The sequence below is a fragment of the Microtus pennsylvanicus genome, chromosome 4 (genome assembly GCF_037038515.1).
Source record: "Microtus pennsylvanicus isolate mMicPen1 chromosome 4, mMicPen1.hap1, whole genome shotgun sequence".
Classification (NCBI taxonomy): domain Eukaryota; kingdom Metazoa; phylum Chordata; class Mammalia; order Rodentia; family Cricetidae; genus Microtus; species Microtus pennsylvanicus.
In genome coordinates, this window is record NC_134582.1 from 21,340,158 (window position 1) to 21,364,092 (window position 23,935).

Here is a 23,935-nt window from a genome sequence, read left to right on the forward strand (position 1 = left end):
TCTCAGGGGAAAGGAGCAGTGGGTGGGGTAAGAGGGTCCCTTTCTAAAGTCTCCGTTTGGACTCTGCCTAAGCTGACAGTCTCCTGGAAGGACTATATTTTACAGTTCTGGAACTCAGTTGAAAAGAAACCCTAACCAGAGCTGTTTTCCCCGGGATGCACGGAGGGCGTGCACGCGGCCCAGCAGACTTGCGCCGCTGATGGCCCTGTGCTCTGTCTTGCAGGCCTTGGCTGATTTGGTGTACTCACACATCCAGTCAAACAAGCTGTGCTCCACGCAGCTGACGCTGAGCTGCCCGCTCTGTGTAAATCCCGTCTGCAGGGAGACTAAATCCTTCTTCAGCAGCCAGCAGCTGTGACCCTGCCTGAGGACCCATGGGACTCGCCGAAGCACAACCTCCAGGCGCCTCCAGTGGGGACCGAAGCCACATTAGCCTGTGCACAGCCTTCAGGCACAAACCACGATTTCTTTCTTGCCTTTATTTTGTTGTACTTTATTTTTTGCTTCCCTCTGTGGTCCACGCTGGCCTCCAGTGGACTTCCTGCTTCCATTTCCTGAACGCTAGCATCACAGACACACAAAATTATGTTGCTCGGGGAACAGACTTTGAAATTCTTACTGAGGTTTCTGTCTTCATATACATGCAGGGGAATACTTACACCCCTTTCTGGGGTCAATTTACTCACCTGGAGCGTCTGTTGTGACTTTCTAGGAGTGAGCTTTAAGTTTTTATCTTATGAAACTCACACAGATTCTGCACTTATTGCCCTAAGCAACCTCCTAACATAGTATGGCGGGTCCCCTCTGTATGCTTCAGTGGTGAGTGAGCCTGCAGCCTCATGGATATAGCTTAAGGGAATGTAGTTAATTTATGAAATACAATTTGTGAAAGAATTGGACTTGGGAGGTAGCTTAGTGACTGTGTGCTTGCCTAGCGTGCATGAGGCTCCTAGTCTGGTCCCCCACACTGCACGCAGATAGCACATTACCTGCTCTCTCCTACCGGAACGCTGGGGAATCAGAGTGGCCACCTAGCATTCAGCCACCGTTCATCATGGTGTCTGTGGAGGAGTCTCATTTTCCTTCCCTGAACCCGAAACAAGTGCATGTCTCCAAAGTGCTCTGAGATTCCCCGGGCACATAGCCTGGTAAACGTGTGGGAATTCAGTTCTTGCTGTGTATGCCTTAGTTTGAGTCCATGGTACCTCAGAGAAGATGGGACTCTGCTTCCTGTCTCCTAGGACGGTGCCACCAGGAAACGCTACTGATGGATTTCATCCTCCCCACCGTCACCCTGCTCTCGGCCGAGTGCCTCTATTTTCTGCTCACTTGTTTGAAAATTATTTTATAAAGTTGACTATGTCTGATAACCTGGAGTTTTCTTCATTAATAAGTTTTTATTATGAAATATAGTCATAGAATAGGCCATTTGTAAAACACAGAGAAGGAGAAAATGACCACTCTAATGTAATATTATCATTTTATTACAGCCTTTTCCTGTGGATATTATATATATATGTGTGTTTGTATATATATGTATTGATACTTTGGGAATTTCAGTATATTCCATCTTAGTCACCTTGCTTTCCCCTCCTAACTTGTTCCTGCCTGAATGTATAATGCAGAGTTGTTCTAAAAGTGTGAAAATGATATCAGAGCAGAATCTGATCTTCTGCATTTGGATTTAAATGGATTTTAAAGTCTTTGGGATCCTTGAAGGATTTCTAATAATCACTTTCTCTAAAACTTTGTTCTTCAAAAAGAATATCTCTTTGAGCATTTTTATTTTTAGATAGAAAAACAGTTCATAAAGTGGAAAATTAGGAGGATGCATAGATAGTCTATACGAGGATTTACTATTAATAAACATCATAGCTTTAGTCTGTTTGATTTGTGCTGTCTTCTAAAGCTGATTCAGAATGACTAACTGTGGGGCGTTCACTTTGTAATCCAGCAAAGCTTTCTGCTGGCTCCAAGACTGCTTATACCCATAATGACTTTCAAATTTGACTAGCGTCTCCTTTTGTTCCTAATTTGGCTTTGTCTTCATTAGTAGGTGGTTTCTAGAGAAAGATCGAAGGTCTGGGTACTCTGGGATGTCCCTGTGTCCATTTCATCACCTTCTGGGGACGAGCCCCCCAGTGAACGGGCATCTCAGGGCATCTCAGGGTGGGCGGCCCCTGTTGGCAGGCACTGACGCTCACAGCCGTTACCCCTTTCTCCCACAGTGACCGGGCATCTCAGGGTGGGCGGCCCCTGTTGGCAGGCACTGATGCTCACAGCTGTTACCCTCCTCAGGGAACTTGCTTGTCAGCAGTCTTGGCTCTTTGGCAGTTTTTCAGATGAAAACACCTTGGCCCGGAGATATTGCTGGAAGTTCAGAAGTCCTTGCTAGAATATCCAAAGTTCCGCTCCCTTCTGCCCCTGACTTGGAAAGCAAACTCTTGATAAGGAATTGTGTCTGGAATTGTATCATTGGTACTGAACTGGAAGCAGAGTGCCCTTTAAGATGCATTTGTGGGAATCACTGCCTATGGTACCTTTGACTCTCAAGTGTTTCCCCTGACTGTTTACCACAGGTGAGGGTCACATACCTGGGTAGCATTTGGCAGGATGGAAATCTTTTTTAGAACTGATGAGTCTTTGAGAGCCGTTATCCTGTTTGTCAGCTTTGAAGTACAGATGTTTGCCCTGGTAACAGGCAATGAACTGCCAGTGCTATCTGGAGCTGCTCTGTGTACAGACCTGGCTCTAACTGATCCAGAAGATCAGTGGGTGCTGAGAAGGTTCAGCTGCTGGTGTAATTTGCTGGAAGCTAGGAGGATGCTCTCCAGCAGGCCTGTGGAAAGGAGTCTGCTTCAGAAGTGAACTCGGTGTTAACTGCAACCTCACGTCAGGGCCGAGTTAGTGTTGGCTGGAGAAACCAACGCCTTTGATCCTGATGCTGTTTCAAAGTGTGTGTGCTTACTCATGTGACCCCATCAGCTGAGTGTAATGTTACTTTGGACTCCCACTATTTTCATTGTGCCTGAATTAGCAGTGATCACTTATATGAAGAAAAAGTGGGCCGGGCGGTGGTGGCGCACGCCTTTAATCCCAGCACTCAGGAGGCAGAGGCAGGCGGATCTCTGTGAGTTTGAGGCCAGCCTGATCTACAAGAGCTAGTTCCAGGACAGCTAGGGCTTTTGATCAGCTGCCTTTGTCTAGCCATTCTGCCCAGGGGTAAAGAGCACCAACCATGCCGCGCTTCTGCCACACGCTCTCTGACCATGCCCAGAGAGAGCACGAGAGCAAGAAAACCTATCAGCCTTTAAACAGTCGTCCAGACAAGACCACATCATAGGGCTTATAACCCCCAAAAACCATTGGCTAAAGGGATGGAAATCCCACATCACAGCCATTAAAAAATGAACAAAGGTACATACCATGTTCATCTTTCTGGGTCTCAGGATGGTGTTTTCTAGGTCCATCCATTTGCAAATTTAAAGATGTCATTGTTTTTTTTTTTTACCACTGAGTAATTTTTTTCTATTTAAATTTAAATCGTGTAAATGTACCACATATATTCTTTATCCATTCTTCGGTTGAGGGGCATAAAGGTTGTTTCCAGGTTCTGGCTATTATAAATAATGCTGCTATGAACATAGTTGAACAAATGTTCTTGTAGTATGATTGAGTATCCTTTGGGTATATGCCCAAGAGTGGTATTGCTGGGTCCTGAGGTAGGTTGATTCCCAATTTTCTGAGACACTACCATACTGATTTCCGGAGTGGTTGTGCAAGTTTGCACTCCCACCAGCAATGGAGGAGTGGAGCACTGGGCTGAGCTCCCAAAGTCCAGTTGAAGAGTGGGAGGAGTGAGAATATGAGCAGAGAGGTCAAGACCATGATGGGGACACCCATTGAAACAGCTTACCCAAGCTAATGAGAGCTCACCGACTCTGGCTAGACAGGGAAGGAACCAGCATAGGAACAAGCTAGATCCTCTGAATGTGGGTGACAGTTGTATGGCTAGGGAAGACTGCAGGGCCACTGGCAGTGGCACCAGGATCTGTCCCTGCTGCCTGTACTGGCATTTTGGAACCTATTCTCTTTGTATGGCTACCTTGCTCAGCCTGGCTATAGTAGGGAAGGCCTTGGTCCATCTTCAAAGCAATGTTCCTTGCCTTTTCTGGGGAGGGGATGGGATGGGGGGAGGGAAGGTAGAGGGGATGAGAGCAGGGGAAGGAGTGGGAACTGGGATTGGTATGCAAAATGAAAAAAAAATGATTGTTTTCTTTTTTTAAAAAAAGGAAAACAAAGATGAGCAAGGGTATGTGTATCCTCTCATTGCTCTGGACCATGGGTGTGATCCCCGCCTTGGCTTCCACTCAGTAATGTACTGTGACCTGGAATTGAAAGCCAAACAATGCCTTTCTCTCCAAAGTCGCCTTTTGTCTGGGTGTTTTGTTGCAGCAACAGAAACCGAGAGAAGCATGCATCTGTGCTCTGTGCATGGGCACAGACACCTCTGACTGCATCGTCGGGTCTCTGTGCAAATCCTGAAGACAGCACAGACTGGTGCATCCCAGTCTGGAGGAAAAGGGAAACTTACTAACAAGACCCAGCTGGCACTGTGGCTTTCCTCACAGTCCTTCTGTTTTTCAGTTGTACTAGCAAAAGGGGAGGCATTTCTCACAGTCAGGCTCGTACGAACATTGCTTTCACTTGTCTAAGGTTATGTCCCGGAAGAACTTCATGACTATCATTCCCAGAACCCACCTTCCAGTTTCCTCCTCACTGAGATGCCCTGGGAGCCCGTCTCCCCCTTGTGACTCCTCCCAGTCCAGGAGGCTTTCAGTGACACCCACATTACTTTTACAGAGGCCAGACCCACAAAATTTCTGAGTGGCACCTGGAAAGTTCTGATGCTTAACCAGCTTCCTCCAGCTGCTCACCTGTGTGCCTCTTTTCAAAATGCATTTCTTTAGGAAATTAGAAACGGTGGGAAGTTACACAGCACTGCGCCGAGAGCTGGACGCCCTTGAGAAGCAGCTTGCTGCGGCTGCCACTTGCGATGCAGCTTGTGAAGAGGGACTCAGGGAGGTGTTTGCCTCTTGAGAACACAGCTGTAACATTTTAGGGTCCTAGGAGAGGGTGGAATGCCTTTTTCTTTTGATGTGGAAGCCTCTCTAGAGGGAAAGGGTGAAGAAAAGGATTGTCCACTGGGGTAATCAATTTTGTACAATTTTCTTTGATAATACCGTGCGGTTGATTCTAGCTATCAGCCTCCATTTTTAGTACACCAAATTAGTCTATAGTAGGCCATCATGATAGGATGTTGGAATTATTTTTTAAGCATTTATTTTTGTGATTTTTAATTGTGTGCGTGTGTGTGCATGCACACACATGTGTGTACGTTCGTGCATGACTGCAGGTTCCCACAGGGGCCAAAGGTGTTTGATCCCATGGAGCTGGAGTTTTAATGTAAGCAGCCTGATGTCAGTTCTTGGAATCAAGCTTGGGTCTTCTGGAAAAATCATTACTTTTAGCCACTGAGCTATTTCTCCAGCCCTGGATGTTGAAATTAAAAACGTTTGTGCTGGGGCGATGGCTCAGTTGATCAGCACCTGCTACTCAAACATGATAACCTGGGTTCAGATTCCCAACTCCCATAGCAGAGACGGGTATGGCTGTGCATGCTGAAACAGCTGCGTTGGACCTAGGATAGAGACAGGCAAATCCTAAGGGCTTATTGGCTAGCCAGTCCAACTAAATCATTACACTCTGATTTCAATGAGAGGCATTGTTTCAAAAAGCAAGGTGGAGGATTGAGGATGGTATCTCATTGCCAACCTCAGGGCTACAATGGATGACTGCATAGAAAAAACATGTATACAACACACACACACACACACACACACACACACACACACACGAGCAAGGGGGGGAGTTTTAGAATAAAGCTTGGTTTGAGCCTTTATTATAAACCTGTGTTTAGGTCCTAGTTCTCTTGCAACTTACCACTCGGATGTTCTGTTTCCAGACCTTAGTGGGCTGCTTCTGTGCCCAGACAGCTCAGACTGTCCCCCTCCAGTCTCCCCTGTGATCCAATGTCTGCCTTCCCACCATGTGAAGACAATAGGGCTGGGGTGTTTCTCAGCTGTAGAGTGGAACCTGGGGTGTACAAGGAAGGCTCTGTCCTCTATCCCCAACACTGAAGAAAATGAACAAAAGGAAGAGGCTTTCATGGATCTGACCCTGAGAACTCATAATATATCGTGTACTTTTTTTTCATTTTGTTCATTTGAAAGCACATTGATGTAAGGAATAAAAGTGGCCGCCCATGTCGGCGTAGAGCCAGTTGCTGCGGTCTCAGTTTGAGCAGTCATCTATGACCTACAGTTAGTTCAAGAGTAGCAAAGAAAAGGTGACATTCAGATCCCATCACTCCTTATGTATTTTGCCACCTCATTCTTTTGTTCTTTATCTAGACTTAAGAAAGTAATGGAGAAAATCATAACACAGTTTAAAGTTAATCCTGTAGCCACCTCATTGATTCTTACAGACACATGAAGAAATGTTCTCCAGTTGTCTGAAAAGTATCATCCAGTTTACCCAACTGGGCATTTTGACATATAAGGTATCTTACACTTGCCTTACTTGTTAATGAGAGCAAAACCACCAGCATTGGGACTGGAGAGCTGGCTTAATGTGTAAGAGCCCTGGCTGCTCTTCCTGACAAACAGGGTTCTATTCCTAGCATCCTCCTGGTGACTCACAACTGTCTATCACTCCAGTCTCAGGGGACCTGAAGCCTTCTCTCCTCCTTGGGCACTAGGCATGTACATAATACACAGACATGCAAATAAAACACATGTACACATAAAATAATAATAAAAAAACCCAGAACATCAGCACTAAAGTCAGATCAGTTGCAAGCCAGTTGACCACAGATACAAAATCTTGGTAACAATGAGCAATGGTGGGCTGGTGAGATGGCTCAGTGGGTGTAAGCGCTTATTGCCAACGGAAAAACCTGAGTTTGACTCTGGAACCTGCATTAAGGTGGAAGTAGAGAACCAATTTCACCAAGTTGTCTTCTGGCCTCTAGCCCCGCCCACTCACCCTGCTCTCCCAGGTCACATCACTCACATGAACAATAAATTTAATGAGCAAAAGAATGCATTTAGACACGTTGCATTTATGATAATGGTGCAAAGACTGTGGTGTTGTCTTTTCTCCCCCAGATTGCTAGGTATGACTATTTCCCAGTATCCTCTGCTTTGTGGTCCGATAGGGTATTTTTCCAGCATGCCGGGAATGACGTATATGTACTTCCTGGTCCTTCATGCTCTCTAGGTTTCAGTTCCTAGAGGAGTAGCTCTCCTGTCAGCGCCTCTTTGGAGTGAAAGCCGCTCTGGGTGACTGGTTCCTATCTTTCTGGTATCTTTTTGTTTCCAGCACAAGCCCGTGGGCCCTTTAGGGAATTCCTGGAAAGCGGATCTCAGAGCAGTTTGAGCCAGGGCTGTGAAGGAGAGCTTTCACATAGCAAGGTTTGTCTGAAATGCAGCCTTTGCTTTCCTCCCATTTCATTTGGTCCTAGAAAACTGCCGTGGGGGAACACATGCAGGTGGACCTCGTCCCGGGGGATGTGAATGCTCCTTCTTAAGATGAAGCCATGACTCTGTGTCCTGCTTTTGTCCCTTTCTCTGAAGAAGCAAGCCTTGCCCTGCCTCCCTCAGCTAAGATGAAGTTAAAGGACCACTGAGACAGGGGCTGCTGGGTTCTAGTTGGCTCATGAAGGCAGTCCAGCTGTTCTCTGATTCCAGAGGGACCTTCTCCATCATTTTGCCGTCATACTCAAGGGCCTCTGCTTCTGTGGTTCCTGTTTTGCCTGAAGCAAAGCCATCCTTTCCCACAGCTAGCCTCTGCAGGAAGTATTTTTTTTCCTTATCTGTGTCTTCTCGTGTTTGTGACGTGACAGAAGAGAAAGAATTGTATCACACATGCTGAGGTGTGGCTCAGGTGGCAGAGCGCTTGCTTGGCAAGAGTCCCTGGCTTCAATTGCCGGCGTGTGGAGGGCACCAGACAGCAGCATGTTTATGTCCCTCATGACTTGGCCAAATTAGAGAACCCTGCAGCCTCCTCACGCTTCTTCTCAGCTTCCCCGCAGGAGCTGAGACTCCTGCACTTCTGAAGCGCTTTCTTTTGTTTTCTGAAACAGGGTTCTCCTTCACTGCAATCCACTGATCCTCTGGAGCTAGGACTGTTTCCAGGGTTTTATGCCCAATCTCTTCCATATCCCATAAAGACCAAGTACCAAATTTGAGCCATTATGATGTCCAGTAGAAAAGTTTCGCCTGGCATCACCTGCCCAAAAGTCAATTGTCTCTTCAGGAACCTAATCAGACATTTTGTAGCAACTGTGGAGTATGAGGTACAATCTCTTTTTGAAATACTTCAATGGGTTCCTCTCCCCCCAGTCTAAGGCCACACACAGTCACATTCACACCTTCTGGACCAAACTGTCTCTCCATCATGTTGACCTCCCAGCTGTGTTATTCACAAGTCCAGAAGATCTAGAGATGTTTGTCCAGGAAAGAGGGCTCCCAGGACTGGACAGCTTCAGGACGGGAGTAAACAAACCTCCGAGTTCTGCACCTGAGCAGTCTCAGCGAGGTGCAAGACGGGAAATACCCTGACCCAGATGTGGGTGTCTGCCCCTGGTACCCAGAACTCAGTTATCTGCTTCAACTGTGGCTCAGAGCCGTCAAGTTTGAACATAGAATAGGTGTTCTTGACAATCTAAGGTGGCAGAGGCTCCCTCTTTCTGGGACAGAGAAAAAAAAATAGAACCCTGATGTGTAGTGTTTGCTGATTTCTGTCAGTTAAATACCCACACTACAGCTACTCTAGGTCACCAGAGTTGGGATGAGAGGTCATATTGGCTTTATGAGCCAACACACGCTAAGCCCAGCTTGCTGTTGACTCAGTCCCTCATCAATAGCCCTTCTTTGTGTCCTTGAATGTTCTAGCATGTCATTGCCTTGCTCTCCTAAACAGAGAGGAACACTGAGGAACTGCAGACTAGTGGGGGGTGGGGTCTAGAGAAGGAATAAGGCAAGCTGCTTTCAGAAATGGTCACGCTGTATCCTTATACATATTTGTATATACTTTATACATGCTTTACATACCATATACAAACTGTACCTATGAACATTCAGACACATTCCTGGTCATAATTTAAAAATATATGAGTCTTAGTTTATACATAATTTTATACATACTTTAAACTTATAAAACTGTTTATCTTCTTCTAAAGTATATATTTCTCATTGAATAATACCTCTTGGACATAATAATTTTCTTTCTTTCTCTCTCTTTCTTTCTTTCTTTTCTTTTCTTTCTTTGAGACAGGGTTTTTCTGTATAGTTTTGATTTCTGTCCTGGAACTTGCTGGCCTCAAATTCACAGAGATCCACCTGTCTCTGCCTCCTGAGTGCTGGGATTAAAGGTGTGCACCACCACCGCCCGGCACTACAATACATTTTTCATGGCTACAGCAACATTACATGAATATGACTCAGTTACTAAGACTGCTTATTATTATTCTTGTTTTCACTTATTACTAAGTAGTGGCTTGATAAACATCCACATTGACAAAATCTCTAGGTATATCCACAGTGATTTCCAGAGGGAAAATTCCTGAAGGTGAGTTTTCTGGATCAAAGGATATACTTGCAAATTTTTTTGCAGAAGATTGAACTATGTGGTATTTGAAATGTGTGTGTGTGTGTGTGTGTCTGTGTGTCTGTGTGTGTCTGTGCATGTGCCTCCTTCTGTACGTGTGTGCGTGTATGTATGCAGTAATAACACAACAAATAAACAAGACCAGTGATCTCTTTTATTAATTTGGCTAGTGGACTGCTGTAGTTTCCAGTGATGACTGTTCCAGAAGGTGAAATTCTTTGGTTTTAAGAACAATTAGGAAGAGCCTGGAGTCAGGATGCTCTAAGTTGAGTACGCTTGCGGAGCTCCCGGCAACCTCGAGATCAATTCTTTAGTCTTGCCCTTTCGGTTCCTGTTGCCGCTTCCTTTGCTCACTTGCCCTGGCTGGGTCACAGGCAGAACTAAAGACTCTAATGCTGTCAGTCTTTATTCATCAGTAAATTTGTGAAGATTTTAAACGCTGGGAGAGGTTGGAAATTCAGGTTGGGAAATTTGGGGAAATTGTGTGTTGTTTTCACTTACCCTTTACAAATCTGCAGGTCCCCACGCATCGCCTGTGTGTGTCCCTAATGCCCTTCTGCCCCCGTGGGGCTCTGAGCCGTCCATCACAGCCAGGCATGCCTTGGTTCAGGTAACTACTGTATTAACACAATTGTCCCCTTACAGAAGGTCAGCAGGGAACATGTTCCTTCCTGTTTCTGCACTCCTGAAGGTTTTCATGTCCATGCTAATCCACAGCGGGCTTGGGCCAAGGCCAAGTTGCCCATCAATATTTTAAAGCAGGAGTTATAAAATTTATGGAAGACGCACAAAGGACAATTCCCCGAAGTGATGAGCCCGCTGAGCAGGGATATTGGCTAAAAGGAGATTTCCTACTTTGAAACAGTGTGAGATCAAGTACCATGCTGAAGAGGCCCTTTCTATGCATGGGGCTCAGAGCTTGGTGTAGGGCCTGACCTGGTTTCCAATCCCACCTACAACTGTTAATTTATTTGGTTATCTATTAACGGTCTCCTGGCAGCTTACTTTTATGTTTAAAATTAAGTGCTTGATTGATTATTTTCTAGAAGCGTGATGGGCTGTTGTTCTATACTTAAGCCAATCCATTAGTGGGCTTCTCTCATTACTGATCTTTCTTTCCTTCCTAAGTTCATTGTGCTTGTGTGTGTGTGTGTGTGTGTGTGTGTGTGTACATGTGAAGGTGGTGGGGCTAGGATGGAGGGCAGAGTAAAGATTTCTCCATTCTCACAGTAGAAGAAAGTGTAGCTTTTATTTTAAAATCTCAATGGAGTTTTCAATAATCAAGGAGTAATGTTCATAGGAGGAAGCAGTGTGCCAGAGAACTTTATATTATCATGATTTCATTTATCAAAATTCCTAGCATAAGTTTCTATTCTCTTGCTCTCTCTTGTGCATGTGTGCGTGCATGCGTGTGTGTGTGTGTGTGTGTGTGTGTGTGTGTGTGTGGTTTTGTTATACAGCCAAGGCTAGCCTCAAATTTGTGATTCTCCTGCCTCAGTCTCATGAATACTGAGACTACAGGTATATATCACACCTGGTTGTACATTTTTATCTTTAAAAACCTCTATTGTCTCTTGTCAGTATTGGAAGCAGGTGATGAATTCCTGTCTTTCCAGATTTTGATCCAAAGATAGAAGGTTCATTACATTTTTTAAATTTGGGGCTTACTAGATATCAAATAGAGAGAAGAAAAGCCCACGACATTAGGCAGAGCTCCTGACTCTGCATTTGGGTAGAATTCCCAGTAACTTGAGGGCTTCTTGGTTGCCTGTAGCCCTTGGGACTGTGAAGAATGGCACAATGTCCCGTGAGCTCCAAGGCAGGTCATCTCTGACCACTCAGAACAACACCATCACAAAATAGGATGGAACCCACATTCTGCCTGGAAAAGTCTGGGAACACTGGGATACCAGGTAAAGATAGTAATCAAGTATATGTTAACAGGTCTTTCTTTGGATTGCCAGTTCTTAAATAATGACACGGAGACTTCTTATGAAATATGAAAGCTTGGCCTTGTCTTAGCCTCATTCCCAGCTAGCTCTTAAAACTTAAACTAATGTATTTATATTAATCTACATTCTGCCATGTGTCTTGTTATCTCTCCTCCATACCATATGTTCTATTTCCTCTGTGTCTCAATGGCAAATCTCTGCCCCTCAAATACCTTTCCAGAGTTCCTATCTCTTCCAGGAAGTCCCACCTATTCTCTCTCGCCTATCTATTGGGCATTCAGCTCTTTATTAAGCCAACCAGAAGGTGCCTTAGGCAGATGAGATAAAACAGAGATACATCTTCACACAGTGAAGATCAAATATCCCACAACAATCTGTTCCCCAGTTCACAGCAAATGAGTGGATGCCAAATGTCACTTTAGGCAGTAAGTGCTTCTCTTCAGAGTGTTGGCTGATTACCTCTTGTTTGGCTCATCTATACAGGGAAGCTGTGGGTAGACACCACCATCTACATTCTTAGGCTGGGCTTCCAGTATCAAATGAGCAAGGGAGTCATAATTCAGTCCATCAACGTGAAGTATAGAGACATTCTTCTCTCCCATCTGCCTGCTGACGGTCTTTCTTGGAGCCAGCAGGGCTCTTTGAGGAAGTTCACCTTTGTCTCACAGTCCAAAGGCTCTTCAGGAGCAAACATGCCTATGTGTCAGGGCGTGTTCCTAAAATGGCCATGGAAATGGAAGCTGTATCACTCTTGTTACGTGGACTTGGGTTTGGGAGGAGAAGGGATTTATAGGAAAACTTTATAAAAATGACAAATCTTTCCCTGGGCTGGGCTTTTTCTGGGGAGATAGTTTAGTCAATAAAGTACTTGCTATTCAAGCAGAAGGACCTCTGCAATGCCAAGAACCCATATACAGAGCTGGATGTGGTGGTATCTGCTTGTCAGCCCAGGGCTGAGGAAGAAAGAAATAGGTTCCTGAAGTTTGTTGCCTCAGAACTGTAGGTTCAGGTCCCATTGAGAGACCTAGTCTCAAAAAACAAGGAAGAATGGCACCTAAGGTTGACTTTAGACATTTGTGTGTGTGTGCGCGCGCGCACACACACACACACACACCCCTATACAAAAAAAGCACAAACAACACACTCTTCACTCAGCAAGTTTGTGAAAATAGATTCTAGTCTTGGGCTAGAACATCACAGAATAATTGCCAAGCTCATTATTACTGTACGTGTCTGACTTTTCATTTCTGCATCAAAGACCTCAAAGAGTCAGCCGACAGGAGGGGAATTATTTCAGTTGGGCATTGCAGAGGGGCTGGCTCTGTTACCATGAGTTCGAGACAAAGCAGACAGCCATGGTGAAAGAGGAGGTTGTTTACCTCGTGACAGTCAGAGCTGGAAGACAGACAGGAAGAGGCTAAATATACCTCACCTTCAAGTTTTCAGGCCCTCCTCAAATAACACCAGGTCATCAGTACAAGAGGCTTTTGGGGTACTCATCTTACATCGAAAAAGGGGGTTCCATGAGGCAAGGCCCATCTTTTCCCAGAAACTCTGTTAATGGTAAGGATGGGCTCCAGCTGGAGCTGGTGCCAATTTACTAGGTGGCCTTTCTGTTTCTCTTACTGGGAGCGGGAAGATTTATGGTTCCAGGGCCAGAAGCTGAGGAAACTTAACTCCTCACACCTGACAGAGACGGCGATGATGAAGCTCTTGCTGGAGTCGGCTGTGTCCAGACCAGCACCTAAATGTGCACGTGACCGTTCTGAAGGCGGACCCACTCCCCACGCTGGTTTTGTTCTCTAGGGCAGCTGTGATAAAGAACCGTGGAGTTCGTGGTTTAAACCAGCGTGTGTTTGCTCCTCCCAGTTTGGGAGGCCGAAAATATAAACGGAGCGGTCAGTAGGGTCACATTCAGCTTTGCGGCTCTGGGTAAAAATACTCTATTTTAGTCACCTTCCTGATGCTGTGATAAGTCACCACAGGTAAGAGAACTTAGAGAAAGGACGTCTTATTTGAACTCCTGGTTCCAGAGAGATAAGGTCTGTCATGGTTGGAAAGCGTTTCAGCAAGAAGCAGGCTGGAGCAGCGACTGAGGGCAACTGCAAGCCGGAAGCAGAGAGAGAGCAAACTAGAAAGGGTGTGTGGCTTTCAACTCTCAAAAGTATGTACAGTGACATACTGTCTCCATCACGACCATACCTCCTAATCCCACCCAAACAGTGCCACCAACTGGGGACCAAGTATGCAAACATCTTAGCCCACGGGGGTCGTTCTCTTTCCAACCACCACACCTTCCTATGACGCTGAAGGAAGCTTAAACAAAAGAGACCTCAAAGATTCACCGCCACAGTGACGCACTTCCTCCAACAAGGCCACACCTCCCAGCGGTGTCACTCCCTGTGAGCTTATGGGGGGCCAGTTACTTTCAAACTAGTGCACCCTCCTTTGGACGGAACAGTTTCTCAGCCTCCCGTCACTCTGCCCCCTACCTGCACCTGGCAGAGCCTCTTCTTTCGCATCAGCAATGGCACAATTCATCTATGTTCCTGAGACCAGGCTTCCAAAACAGCACGGAATAATCTTTCAAATTTTTCCAGAATCAGATGTGTTTCCTGGGTATTGCCGAAGAAAATGCTTCTTCCAGGAGATTACTTTCGATCTCTGAGAATGAGAAAGACAGTCAAGTCTCCCAGTGAACAAACGGGTATAGAGAAGGAACCTTTTAATCCATTCTCTTGAATCTCACCACCGTGCTTCTGAAACACAGATGTGACAGGTAAGTCCTACAGGAGGCGGTGTGTCCCGGGACCTGGACCGCCTGTGCAGAGGAGCCCCCACCCTCAAACCGAGTGCAAATGAATGCACAAATGGAGGCAGGAAATTTCAGGAAGATGAAGTGACTTTTCCCTAAGGTCACACAGAGGCGAGCTTTGGATGCTAAAGGTTCTTTAAGATTTTTATTTCTTTTGATACTATTCTAGTGCCTCGCTATTTGGCGCACCTTTAAAAAATATTATTTTGTGTGCACGAGTATTTTATTGGCAGTATGTCTGTGCACCACTTGTGTACCTGGTCCCCACAGAAGCCAGAAGAGGGTGTCAGATCCTTCGGAACTGTAGTTCCAGATGGTTGTGAGTCCCCATGTGAGTCCTGGGAATTGAACTCAGGTTCTCTGGACGAGCAGCCAGTGCTCTTAACTGCTGAATCATTAGATACCATAATGCTGCTTTTCGGGCACCATTACAAATATAGTCATTGTTTCAGCCACATAAAATGGGGCAAACTTGAAAGGAGGAGATTGGAGGAGACAAGGAAGTAAAAGTTTTTCCAGTGTAACACCTGCAATGAGGGTTTAGGTCTCAGACACACTGTTCTGGTTCATTGTAGACAAAGCTTGTGTTTTGTTTGCATACTCAGTCTCTGTGAAGAACAACTTTTTCTTTCATAAACTATGTGACAAAATTCGAAGGTCCATTTCCTGTCATCAAACATCTCACCTAGGGATCTAGATACACACACTAAAGTATTTCTTTTAAGAAATGAAACAAAACAGATGGACATGGTCATGAAAAATAGGAGTTTGCCCTATTTAGCTCCCCAGCGATTCGAATAGTAAGGCTCATCAATTCAGAAGTTAGGCTGACCTTTGCCCTGGGAGCATGTGTGCTAGGTATTAAGGACAATTGTGAGATAATCTGTGTAGTACGGGAAGTGACATCTGTTCAGCAGAATGAGGTTTTCGGGGCCTCATGTATCTAAGGCTGGCTTCAAACTCTTGTAGCTGAGACGATGAAGTTCTGATCATCCTGCTGGCTGCCACCTCCCAAGTGCTGAGATTACAGGTATGTTCAACACACCCAGTTTATATCGTCTTAAATATCTAATCCAAGGTTTCATGACTGCTAGGCCAGTACTCCACCAACTGAGCTAATCCCCAAACCTCATTTTCCTTATGGCTTGTTTGAGCCTCTGCTTTTCAACCTATCACTGAAGGCTCTGGTAGAAACAAGCAGCCATCAAAACCTTCCTATACCTGTCCATAACAAGTTTGGCTCCCAGACAGACCTTCCGGCAAGCTTGGTTTCCTGGTGGTGGTGCGATATCGGTATGTGTGTACACACGTCTGCTAGTGTGTTCATGGGGGCAAAGAAGGGGAGGGAAACACTTATAAATCACTTCTTGCAAATCCTTCTATTCTGAGCCAGTTGCAAACTAATTTCTCTGCTTTTCTCAAGCTTTGATTTATGTATTGGGCTCCTGGGGTTTGGGTCCCATCTCATGGCTGTAGCTTTGGATTTAGCCGGGTGCACCATAAAAATGTTAGACGATTTGCATGCTGTGTGCTGATTGAGTTGCATTCTTTATGGGATCATTTTGAGATGGATTGTCTCTGTGGGCCTCTGTTCTTTTGTTTGCTGGGGTTCAGAGGTTACATCAAAAACCTCCAGGCCTGCTGCCTGATGTGACCTTTGAACTCTAAAGGGCACAAGATCAGGAGGCTATAAAACAAGGCCCAAACACTAAAGGTGTCATTCTGATGGTCCCCAAAGGACAGGAGTTTAAGGCTTGGTCACATGACAGAATAGAGCAATTCAAGCAAGCAGGAAGCCAGAATTAGCACATCTTAATCTCGGTTTCTACACAGGGAGATAGAGAAGAGCCTCTGGCACTAGACACCGGGAGAATCGCTAACTATGTTGGTTGTGTCTTTGTATGGCTGAGTTTGATAAAAACGTCCAGCAAAGCTCAGTCTATTAACCTGCAGTCTGTGTGGCCTTATTTTCCTGTGTCACCATAAGCAGGGTCATTTTTCTATCTGCTGCAGTGAGCAGCACCAAGGCGGCAGAGGTTTCAAGGAGGGACTGTGTGTGGCCACCTTAGGGTTCAGGCTCACAGGAAGGACAGCAGAGTGAAGCTGAAACCTGAGAGCCGCGGCCACCGTGGCTTGGGAGAGCGCTATATTTGCTCCTGTATTTTTTTTTTTTTATTTTTAAGGGGAAGAAGTGCTGGCTGCGAGTCAAACCTCCAAAGAGCATGTCATTAGGAAAGGAAGATCTATTCTGAATAATGATAAAAGTCTCCTTGTGCTTGGCTAGCACTACCTTGGCCAAACAAAACAAACGTGTGGAGAAAATGCAGCCAACCCTTGCAAGAACCGAGGTAGAACATTAAAGGCTTGGGTTTAGGATCCTTTGCACCAAATAAATGATCCAGAATATTCCCAAACCATAAATGAACTCCTACTGATTTAGGCAGAGGTTTCCAAGGTCTTTCAGAAATGCATTGTGAGGACATTTGCACTCCCTGGTAGCATGGAAAATGGTCCACTGCAGCAGAAAAGAGGCTAAGCCAAGTCAGACTGAAAGCCTTCAGGGACAGATAAACTGTGGTGTGTGGGGTGGGGGGGGGGAGCCACAAACAGGACCTGATATGGAGGAGGAGTAGCCTTGGAGAGAAGCCAGAGACCCCTGAGGATGGCACACGGGGAAATGGAGTCCCATATAGGGTGACTTGGACACATCTATCCTCAGATGCTGCTCTCATACCCAATTTGAGTGGAAAGAAAAGACATATTTTTTTAAAGATGTATTTCATGCATGTGTGTGTGTATACCACATGTTTGCCAGTGCCCACAGAGGTCAGAAGAGGGTGAGGGGTCCCCTGGAGCTGGAATTATAAGTGTTTTGTAAGCCAATGGACATGAGCCCTGAGAATCAAGCTCAGGCCCTCTGAAAGAGTAAGGAGCAGCATTCTTGGTTGCTGACCATCTCCACAGCCCCAGGAAAGGGCACAGCTAAGGGTGAAGCACATACACAGAGACCTGAGCTCCCCGAGGACGGGATTCTCTCCACTGGACACTTAGACCCAAGGCTGTGCTTCGAAGGCCTCAGCATGGCCCACTAGAGAGTCATGAATTTTAGGCCAAACGCTTGAGGGTCAATGGCAACTGGAGACTAGGAGTCTGAGTAGGGATAGAAGAAGGGTTGGGGAGTGAGGGAGTCTGGGTAGGGATAGAAGAAGGGATGGGAGAATAAGGGAGTCTGGGTAGGGATAGAAGAGGGATGGGGAGGTGAGGGAGTCAGACTCAGAGAAAGACAGCTGGTACTTCTCAAGCCAGGGGGAGATTTCTCAACGTGGGGATAGAACAAAGGAAGGGTTTTTTATTCAGAATGACTGGGTTTTGCATAGCATAGGTCCTCAGGACTCAGAACTAGATCCTGAAAAGGGCTGAGCACGTGGGCAAAGCTGTTGCCTACCTTAAAGGAGGGGCCCAGTATATGGGTTGCCTGCGGGTTTCCAGTGTTTTATGTACCCATTGTGGAATGGTGACATTGTGGCAGAGATGCACCCATGATGTCTTTCATCACCTTCCTCTTTTGTCTCTAAGTAGTCCAGGGACCCTTCCTGAGTTTTTATGCCTGTTTTTACTTGAGCTGGTGGTCGTTTAGGTCCTTTGTTTTTTTATCTTCATAATGAGAAAGGAGGATGAGCCCCAAGACAGGGTCTCTCCATATGAGGAAGCTTGGGTGTATCTGGCTGTCAGCATCCCAGTGCCTTGTGGGAAAGAAATTAAGGGAAAACCTTTATGGAGCGGGGAGGCAGAGTTCCTAAAGGAGAACATTTACAAAGCCAATTAAAGATTCTCTTTTCCTTCATGACTCTAAAGAGCTGGTTTGTCCACCCAAGGATCTGTGATACCCTGCCTGCATTCTCCACTCATTTGAACTTAGTTATCTTTGACAGATGCGATTAATCCTGCCATCTCCAGAAAGTCTTTCTGGATCCGCCCATCCCAGAAGGGCCTTCCCTTTGGGTCCTGTAGAGTGCCATTCATCTGGCATGTCTTGTGAGACTTCCGGTTGCTACCAAACAGCAGGCACTGGTGCATGTGCATTTATATATTTAGATGTCTACCACGCTGTCCAAATGCCCTCTCCAGCTAAATTAGAAACGCTGTCCTTCCATTCATCTCCTTCACTAAAAATATTTCTTGCTTAATTGATATATTGGCTTCTTGGGTTCTTTGCTCATCTTCTTTTGATGGACATTCATTATATTAGAAGTTTAGTTGGAGAATGTTGATGAAATGTGCCCCCAACCCCCACCATGTCACGTTCCATGCATCTGTGAATGTGTAGACCATCTATAATCATTTCATCACCATCACTTGTACATGGCCAAATAAGACAGTTCAGAGGTTGTGTTGGGGGAGGGGAGATGGGACCAGCCCAAGAGAATTCAGTTTTGAGGGATAGGAAGGTTGAGACAGTCTAAGCAAAACCATGACAACCCCAGTAGAGACTCCAAAGAAAGGTGCCTGAATTGAAACCCTGACTTAAAAACTCCGAAGTAGCTGGACTGTGGAGCAGGCTTGGGGTCATAGGTCTGTGTGATAAAGGCAGGCTGACACCTGATTCATGTGGCCTCTGAATCTCAGCCCCTAATTAACGGAGTGGGAAATCTGATTGGCTGAACTGGGTACCAGGTGGACACATCAGGAGCATGAATGATGAACCTGGCTATTGAAAAGTCTACCCCTTTGTATTTGTGGGGTATTTCTCAAGAGTGAGACAATTGTGTTTGGCAGTCATTCCCAAAGGTGACTGGAATAATTCCTCATGCCATCATGATACCAAACCCTACTGCAATTGTTTTCAGGTCTCTGACCTCTTTAAAAGCAGAGATGATCATTTTTCTGAAACACTATATATTAATCTCGTCTCTTGCTTTCTATACTTTATGATGCTTAGACATGTTGGGGCCTTGTGGACCCTGGGAGGAATAGTCCCTGCCAGGTTTAGCATGCACTAGAGATACCTAGTAGTTTATCTGCAGGAATGACTTGGGTATGCAAACAAGCCCCTCTCCACCCTCACCCACCACCCTTTCAGCAAGTTCAAGTAGCTCTGACTACATCCTCCAGCCCCAACCACCTAGGGAAGCTGCTTCTAGGCAACTAGACCACTCCTTTAAGCCAGAGTCCACCGAAACTCTTCAAATGTTCTATTCCTAAGCACGCTCAGTGACAACTGCCTGATGCATCTTTCCCTGTAAATCCCCACAGCAAAGGTTCCTGCTCTGGCTTTTCCCATCTGTCTCCCACCTCCAGAATCACCCTGCTACTTCCTGGTGTGGCTCGTTGTGACTCCTTTCCTTATAGTTGGGACTATAAACGAAGAACTAGCACACTCACACACCCTTCCGTTTTGACAAGGTCTTGTGTACGTCAGACTGACCTGAGATCTGTGATATAGCCGAGGATAACCCTGAACTTCTTCTGACCACCCCCCCCCCCTCCAGCTCTTCTTGAGAACTGGAATTACAAATGTATGGCATCACACGCCATTTCTGCAGTGTTAGGAATCAAACCCAGGGCCTCGTGCATGCAAGTTAGGCAAGCACTCCTCTTAACAACTGGGGTACATTCTTAGCCCCTGGGCTAGCGTTTCAGGGCTTATGTCCTAATTTTTTGGTCGTTCTCTACCTGAACGCAAGCAAAATTCCAGGTTTATTAAAAACAAAATCAAAAAAACCCCAACAACTTAACACCTGACACAGAATCTACCATATACAAGGCAAGGGACAAATATTTACTAAACTAAATAAATGATGGCGGAGATGAGTGGGTGATTGACGGGATGCGTGGATGGGCAGGTAGATGGATAGATGGATGAACGGAAGGATGGACAAATAGATCTTTGAGAAGTTAGTAGGGGAAAGGTGTGATGTTGTACATTTGATTCAAGCCTGGATGTTGGGTGCCTGGGCCTCATCCCACACTCCTTCCTCTGTTATAGAGAGAGTCATGGACAATTACAGGAAAGCAACAGAAAGGGAAAACCATATGACTCCCTGAAAAAATAGCAACCAGATTGAAGACTCGAGACAGAAGAAAGCGTGAGTTCCCCACCCCCGCCTTTGTGAGAGCCCTTCCTAGTGTTTGTAAATAGAGATGATGAATGACAGGCTTGGACATTTTTGTCACCACGCCGGACCTTCTCTCCTCTTTTCTACACATCCACGCTGTCTCTCGAGTGCAAAAAGACCGAGTAACAAAGAACTGTCCCTTCTAGTCAAAACTCGGGGAAACTGACAAACTCGATACTGGTTCATTAGACCCAGAGATGAATTATGGGACATGGAGGGAAATCGTGCTTGGCACACATGTAATGAACCCAGGATCTCTAGTGATGGATGGATGGATGGAGGTGAACATTAATCTACTCTCACTGGCTCGATGATGTCATTTTTAACCAACGGTAAACTTCACCCAGAAGCCAATCTGGAGACAGAGCAGCTGTAATGGCGAGTGAGGTTGCTGAGGGAGGCATGCAGGGCCAGAGTCCAGGATCCTGACAGTCAGTGCTGCTACAAGTTCATTTCGATGCTCCGTTTAGCTCCTGCTTGAATTAAAACAAGACAGGGCTAAAACTTTAATCAATCCAGTTCAGCCGCCACACTCAGGCACGGGCAGGGAATAAAGTGAAGGTCACAAGAGAAGACCAGGAGAAAGAAGCTGACAGTCTCTGCAGATGAATGGGGCTGTGCCAAACGGCTTGGAGATGAAAAGGAGGCTGGAGCCATAGTTCATTTAGAACTGGAATGGCCATCTGTCTACGGCTGGTGCCAGATTCCTGATCCCTGTGTTTCCCGGGGGGTTGGGAGATATATGTGTACTCACCTACCAGAGTGTAAAAACAAGTAAAGGAAAAACCTCCTGTCCATTCAATCAGCTAGGGCCTTGCTTGGGTTAGTTCATGACTGACATCTGCAGAGAGTTCTTTTAAGATGAGTGTAAATGTCACTTTGCACAATGGTACTTTGGTCTCAGTTCTTGAGCTTCGGGAAATGGTAGGGGCTGAACTTAGCTCACATGCCAGTGGCCGTAAGTTGCAGTGAGGGGACAAACACGGGAGAAGGTATTATAGACATGGATGAGAGCACCCACCTGGAACCTTAGGGCTCTCTCATGGATAGCGAATGAAACAGAGACAATGTATTAAGGAGAAAGGAACTCTCAAAAATAGAAGTGGGCTAGAGGGCTGGTGCAGATCCCAAGCTCAAGAATGTTATGATCTTTTCTAGGTCATCTACCCAGAAGTGCTTTCTGGTGTTTGGAGATCATGGGACTTTTTGTGCATGCTCTGTTTTGTGACATGTAGCCTATAAAGGACTGTTCCAGTCTTCCTCCTGCATTGATTGCTTGTATATGTTAGTCTCAATGCCTTGCCTCTTCCCCCACACCCTACTATCCTGGCCCAAAAGGAGTAAAGGGGTCCAAGATCAACTTCTCCTCCCAGATTTTCTTTGTATCCTGTAGGCAACCGCCACAGGATCCAGAGAAGGCTACTGCTCACTATGGTCTGTGTGCTCAGAGGTCAGCAGAGAGGGAGGTAGCTAGCAAGAGAACTGGGTCCCTATGAAGTCAGTTCTGACACTCCCCCTGAACACACACCTTACTATCATTCCTTGGCTTGGAAAACCTAAAGAAAGATCAATGTTAGCTATGGCCACCTCCACCCTTCCTGCCCAGGCTGCCTGCCCCCTGGTATCCTGCTCTCCTGTCTTCTCTTCCTTTTCATAGGTGCTGTCACACTGGCCCCATTACAGACCTTATTCCAAGCCACCTGGCTTTCTCCAGGCCTTCGTGCCTCACTTCCTGAGATGCTCTGTGCTGAAATATATCCCTGGCTCCTTTCCCGCTTCTCGGGTCAGTGTCCAGAGAGGCCTTCCCTGACCTTATTTAAAGAAACACTGCCATCCCTCAATCGTCCTGTTAAATTGTCCTCTAAGTACTTGCCACCACTGATGTTATGTATGTCTGTATGGATGCGCACACACTTGCGCAGGTGCACACACACATATACACACATACATGTTCAAGGGTGATTCCAGGATCCTGTACAGATATTCAAATCCCCAGATGCTCAAGTCTCATATAAAATAGTCTCATTCTTGCATGCAACCTGTGCAGAGCTTTCATACAGTTTAACTCAGTTCCAGGCCACATCTAGAATAATACCTAACAATACAATGTAAGTGCTTCATAAACACCTGTTATGTTATAGTACTTAGGTGATAATGGTAAGCAAAATTCTGCACACACCCAATCCAAATGTACTCCCCTCCCTCAGCACACAATGTTTTTGGTTTCTGGCTAGTTGGTTCGTTTCACAGATATGAGGCATCCCGGTGGCCTTACGTTGCAGTGAGGGGACAAACACACAGATCTGAGTCCAGGGAGCACTCACTGGGACTCAGAGAACCGCACATGTATTTGTTACCGGTTTCCCCATCACAGTGCTGGTCCACAGAAGCCCTGCTAGGTCTTTTCTCAGTCCTGCTGTATCCAGAGTGCTCTTCACAGTCTGTCTTAGAGTCATGCACAGCCCTCTTAGGGTCGTGGGAGAGCATAGGGAGCGCAGCTTCGGTCTGCCCTTCCCAGCTCCTATGGCATCCCCTGCTTCCCAGCTCCTCTGATTCTCAACAGCCTCTGTCTAGAGCAACTTCATCTAGCCCGAGGCGGAGTGGCCTGACTCAGACCTATCAAGTATTCCTCCAAATCTATTATTAATGCCTAAGTCGTTTGCCCGGAGTCCTCCAGCCCTGAGGCTTCTTATGCTCAAATGCCAGGCTGTGAAGCAACAAGACCTTCTCCTCCTCTTTATATTCTGTCTCTGCCGGCCTTCCAGAACCCTGTCGTGTAATGTAGAAGGGAAAGCTTGATTCTTTTTTATTGCATTTTGCGATGTCATCACTTCCTTAAGGCAGGAAGTATGAATATCCCTGCAGCTGCCTAAGGGTGAAGAAGGGAGGGGCTGGTGGGTCAAAATACTATCTGCCATGCACTTTGTAGTAAAGGAACTCCCACCAAGCCCTGCAGTGTGGATGTCCTCCGTGAAATAGCCTTAAGAGCACTTCTAATGGGTGCCATAGCATTAACAAAGAAAACCTGAGCTCAGTGTTGCCGGGATGGAGGCCCTGCAGACACGGCTGAGGTTGTGCTCATTTGCCCTGGGTTCCTGGAGAGCAGTGTGTCCGTGGGGAACCGAGAGATATGAAACAGTTCATCCTCCCCAGATAATGCTTTAGTAATCCCCCCTGGCAATTATCCTCAGGGAATGTGAGTATAAGCCGGAGGAGCAAATGAAACCCTGTAACGAGCCCAGCGATAATTACGGAGTTATTTAGGAACAACAAGACTATCGAAGACAGGAAAGCCGTTGTTAAACAGAGTGTGGTCTGAT

At 46.0% G+C, this 23,935-nt stretch overlaps 1 protein-coding gene across 1 annotated transcript in view; it reads left to right on the top strand.

Moving 5' to 3' along the window:
• Positions 1-1,881, top strand: part of Fech (ferrochelatase) — a 32,599-nt gene extending 30,718 nt beyond the window's left edge. Inside the window, exon 11 of the mRNA XM_075968482.1 lies at positions 224-1,881. Within this exon, the coding sequence (XP_075824597.1) occupies positions 224-358 (135 nt within the window). The 3' untranslated portion in view covers positions 359-1,881. The remainder of the gene's footprint in view (positions 1-223) is intronic.
• The last annotated feature ends 22,054 nt before the right edge of the window (positions 1,882-23,935 follow it).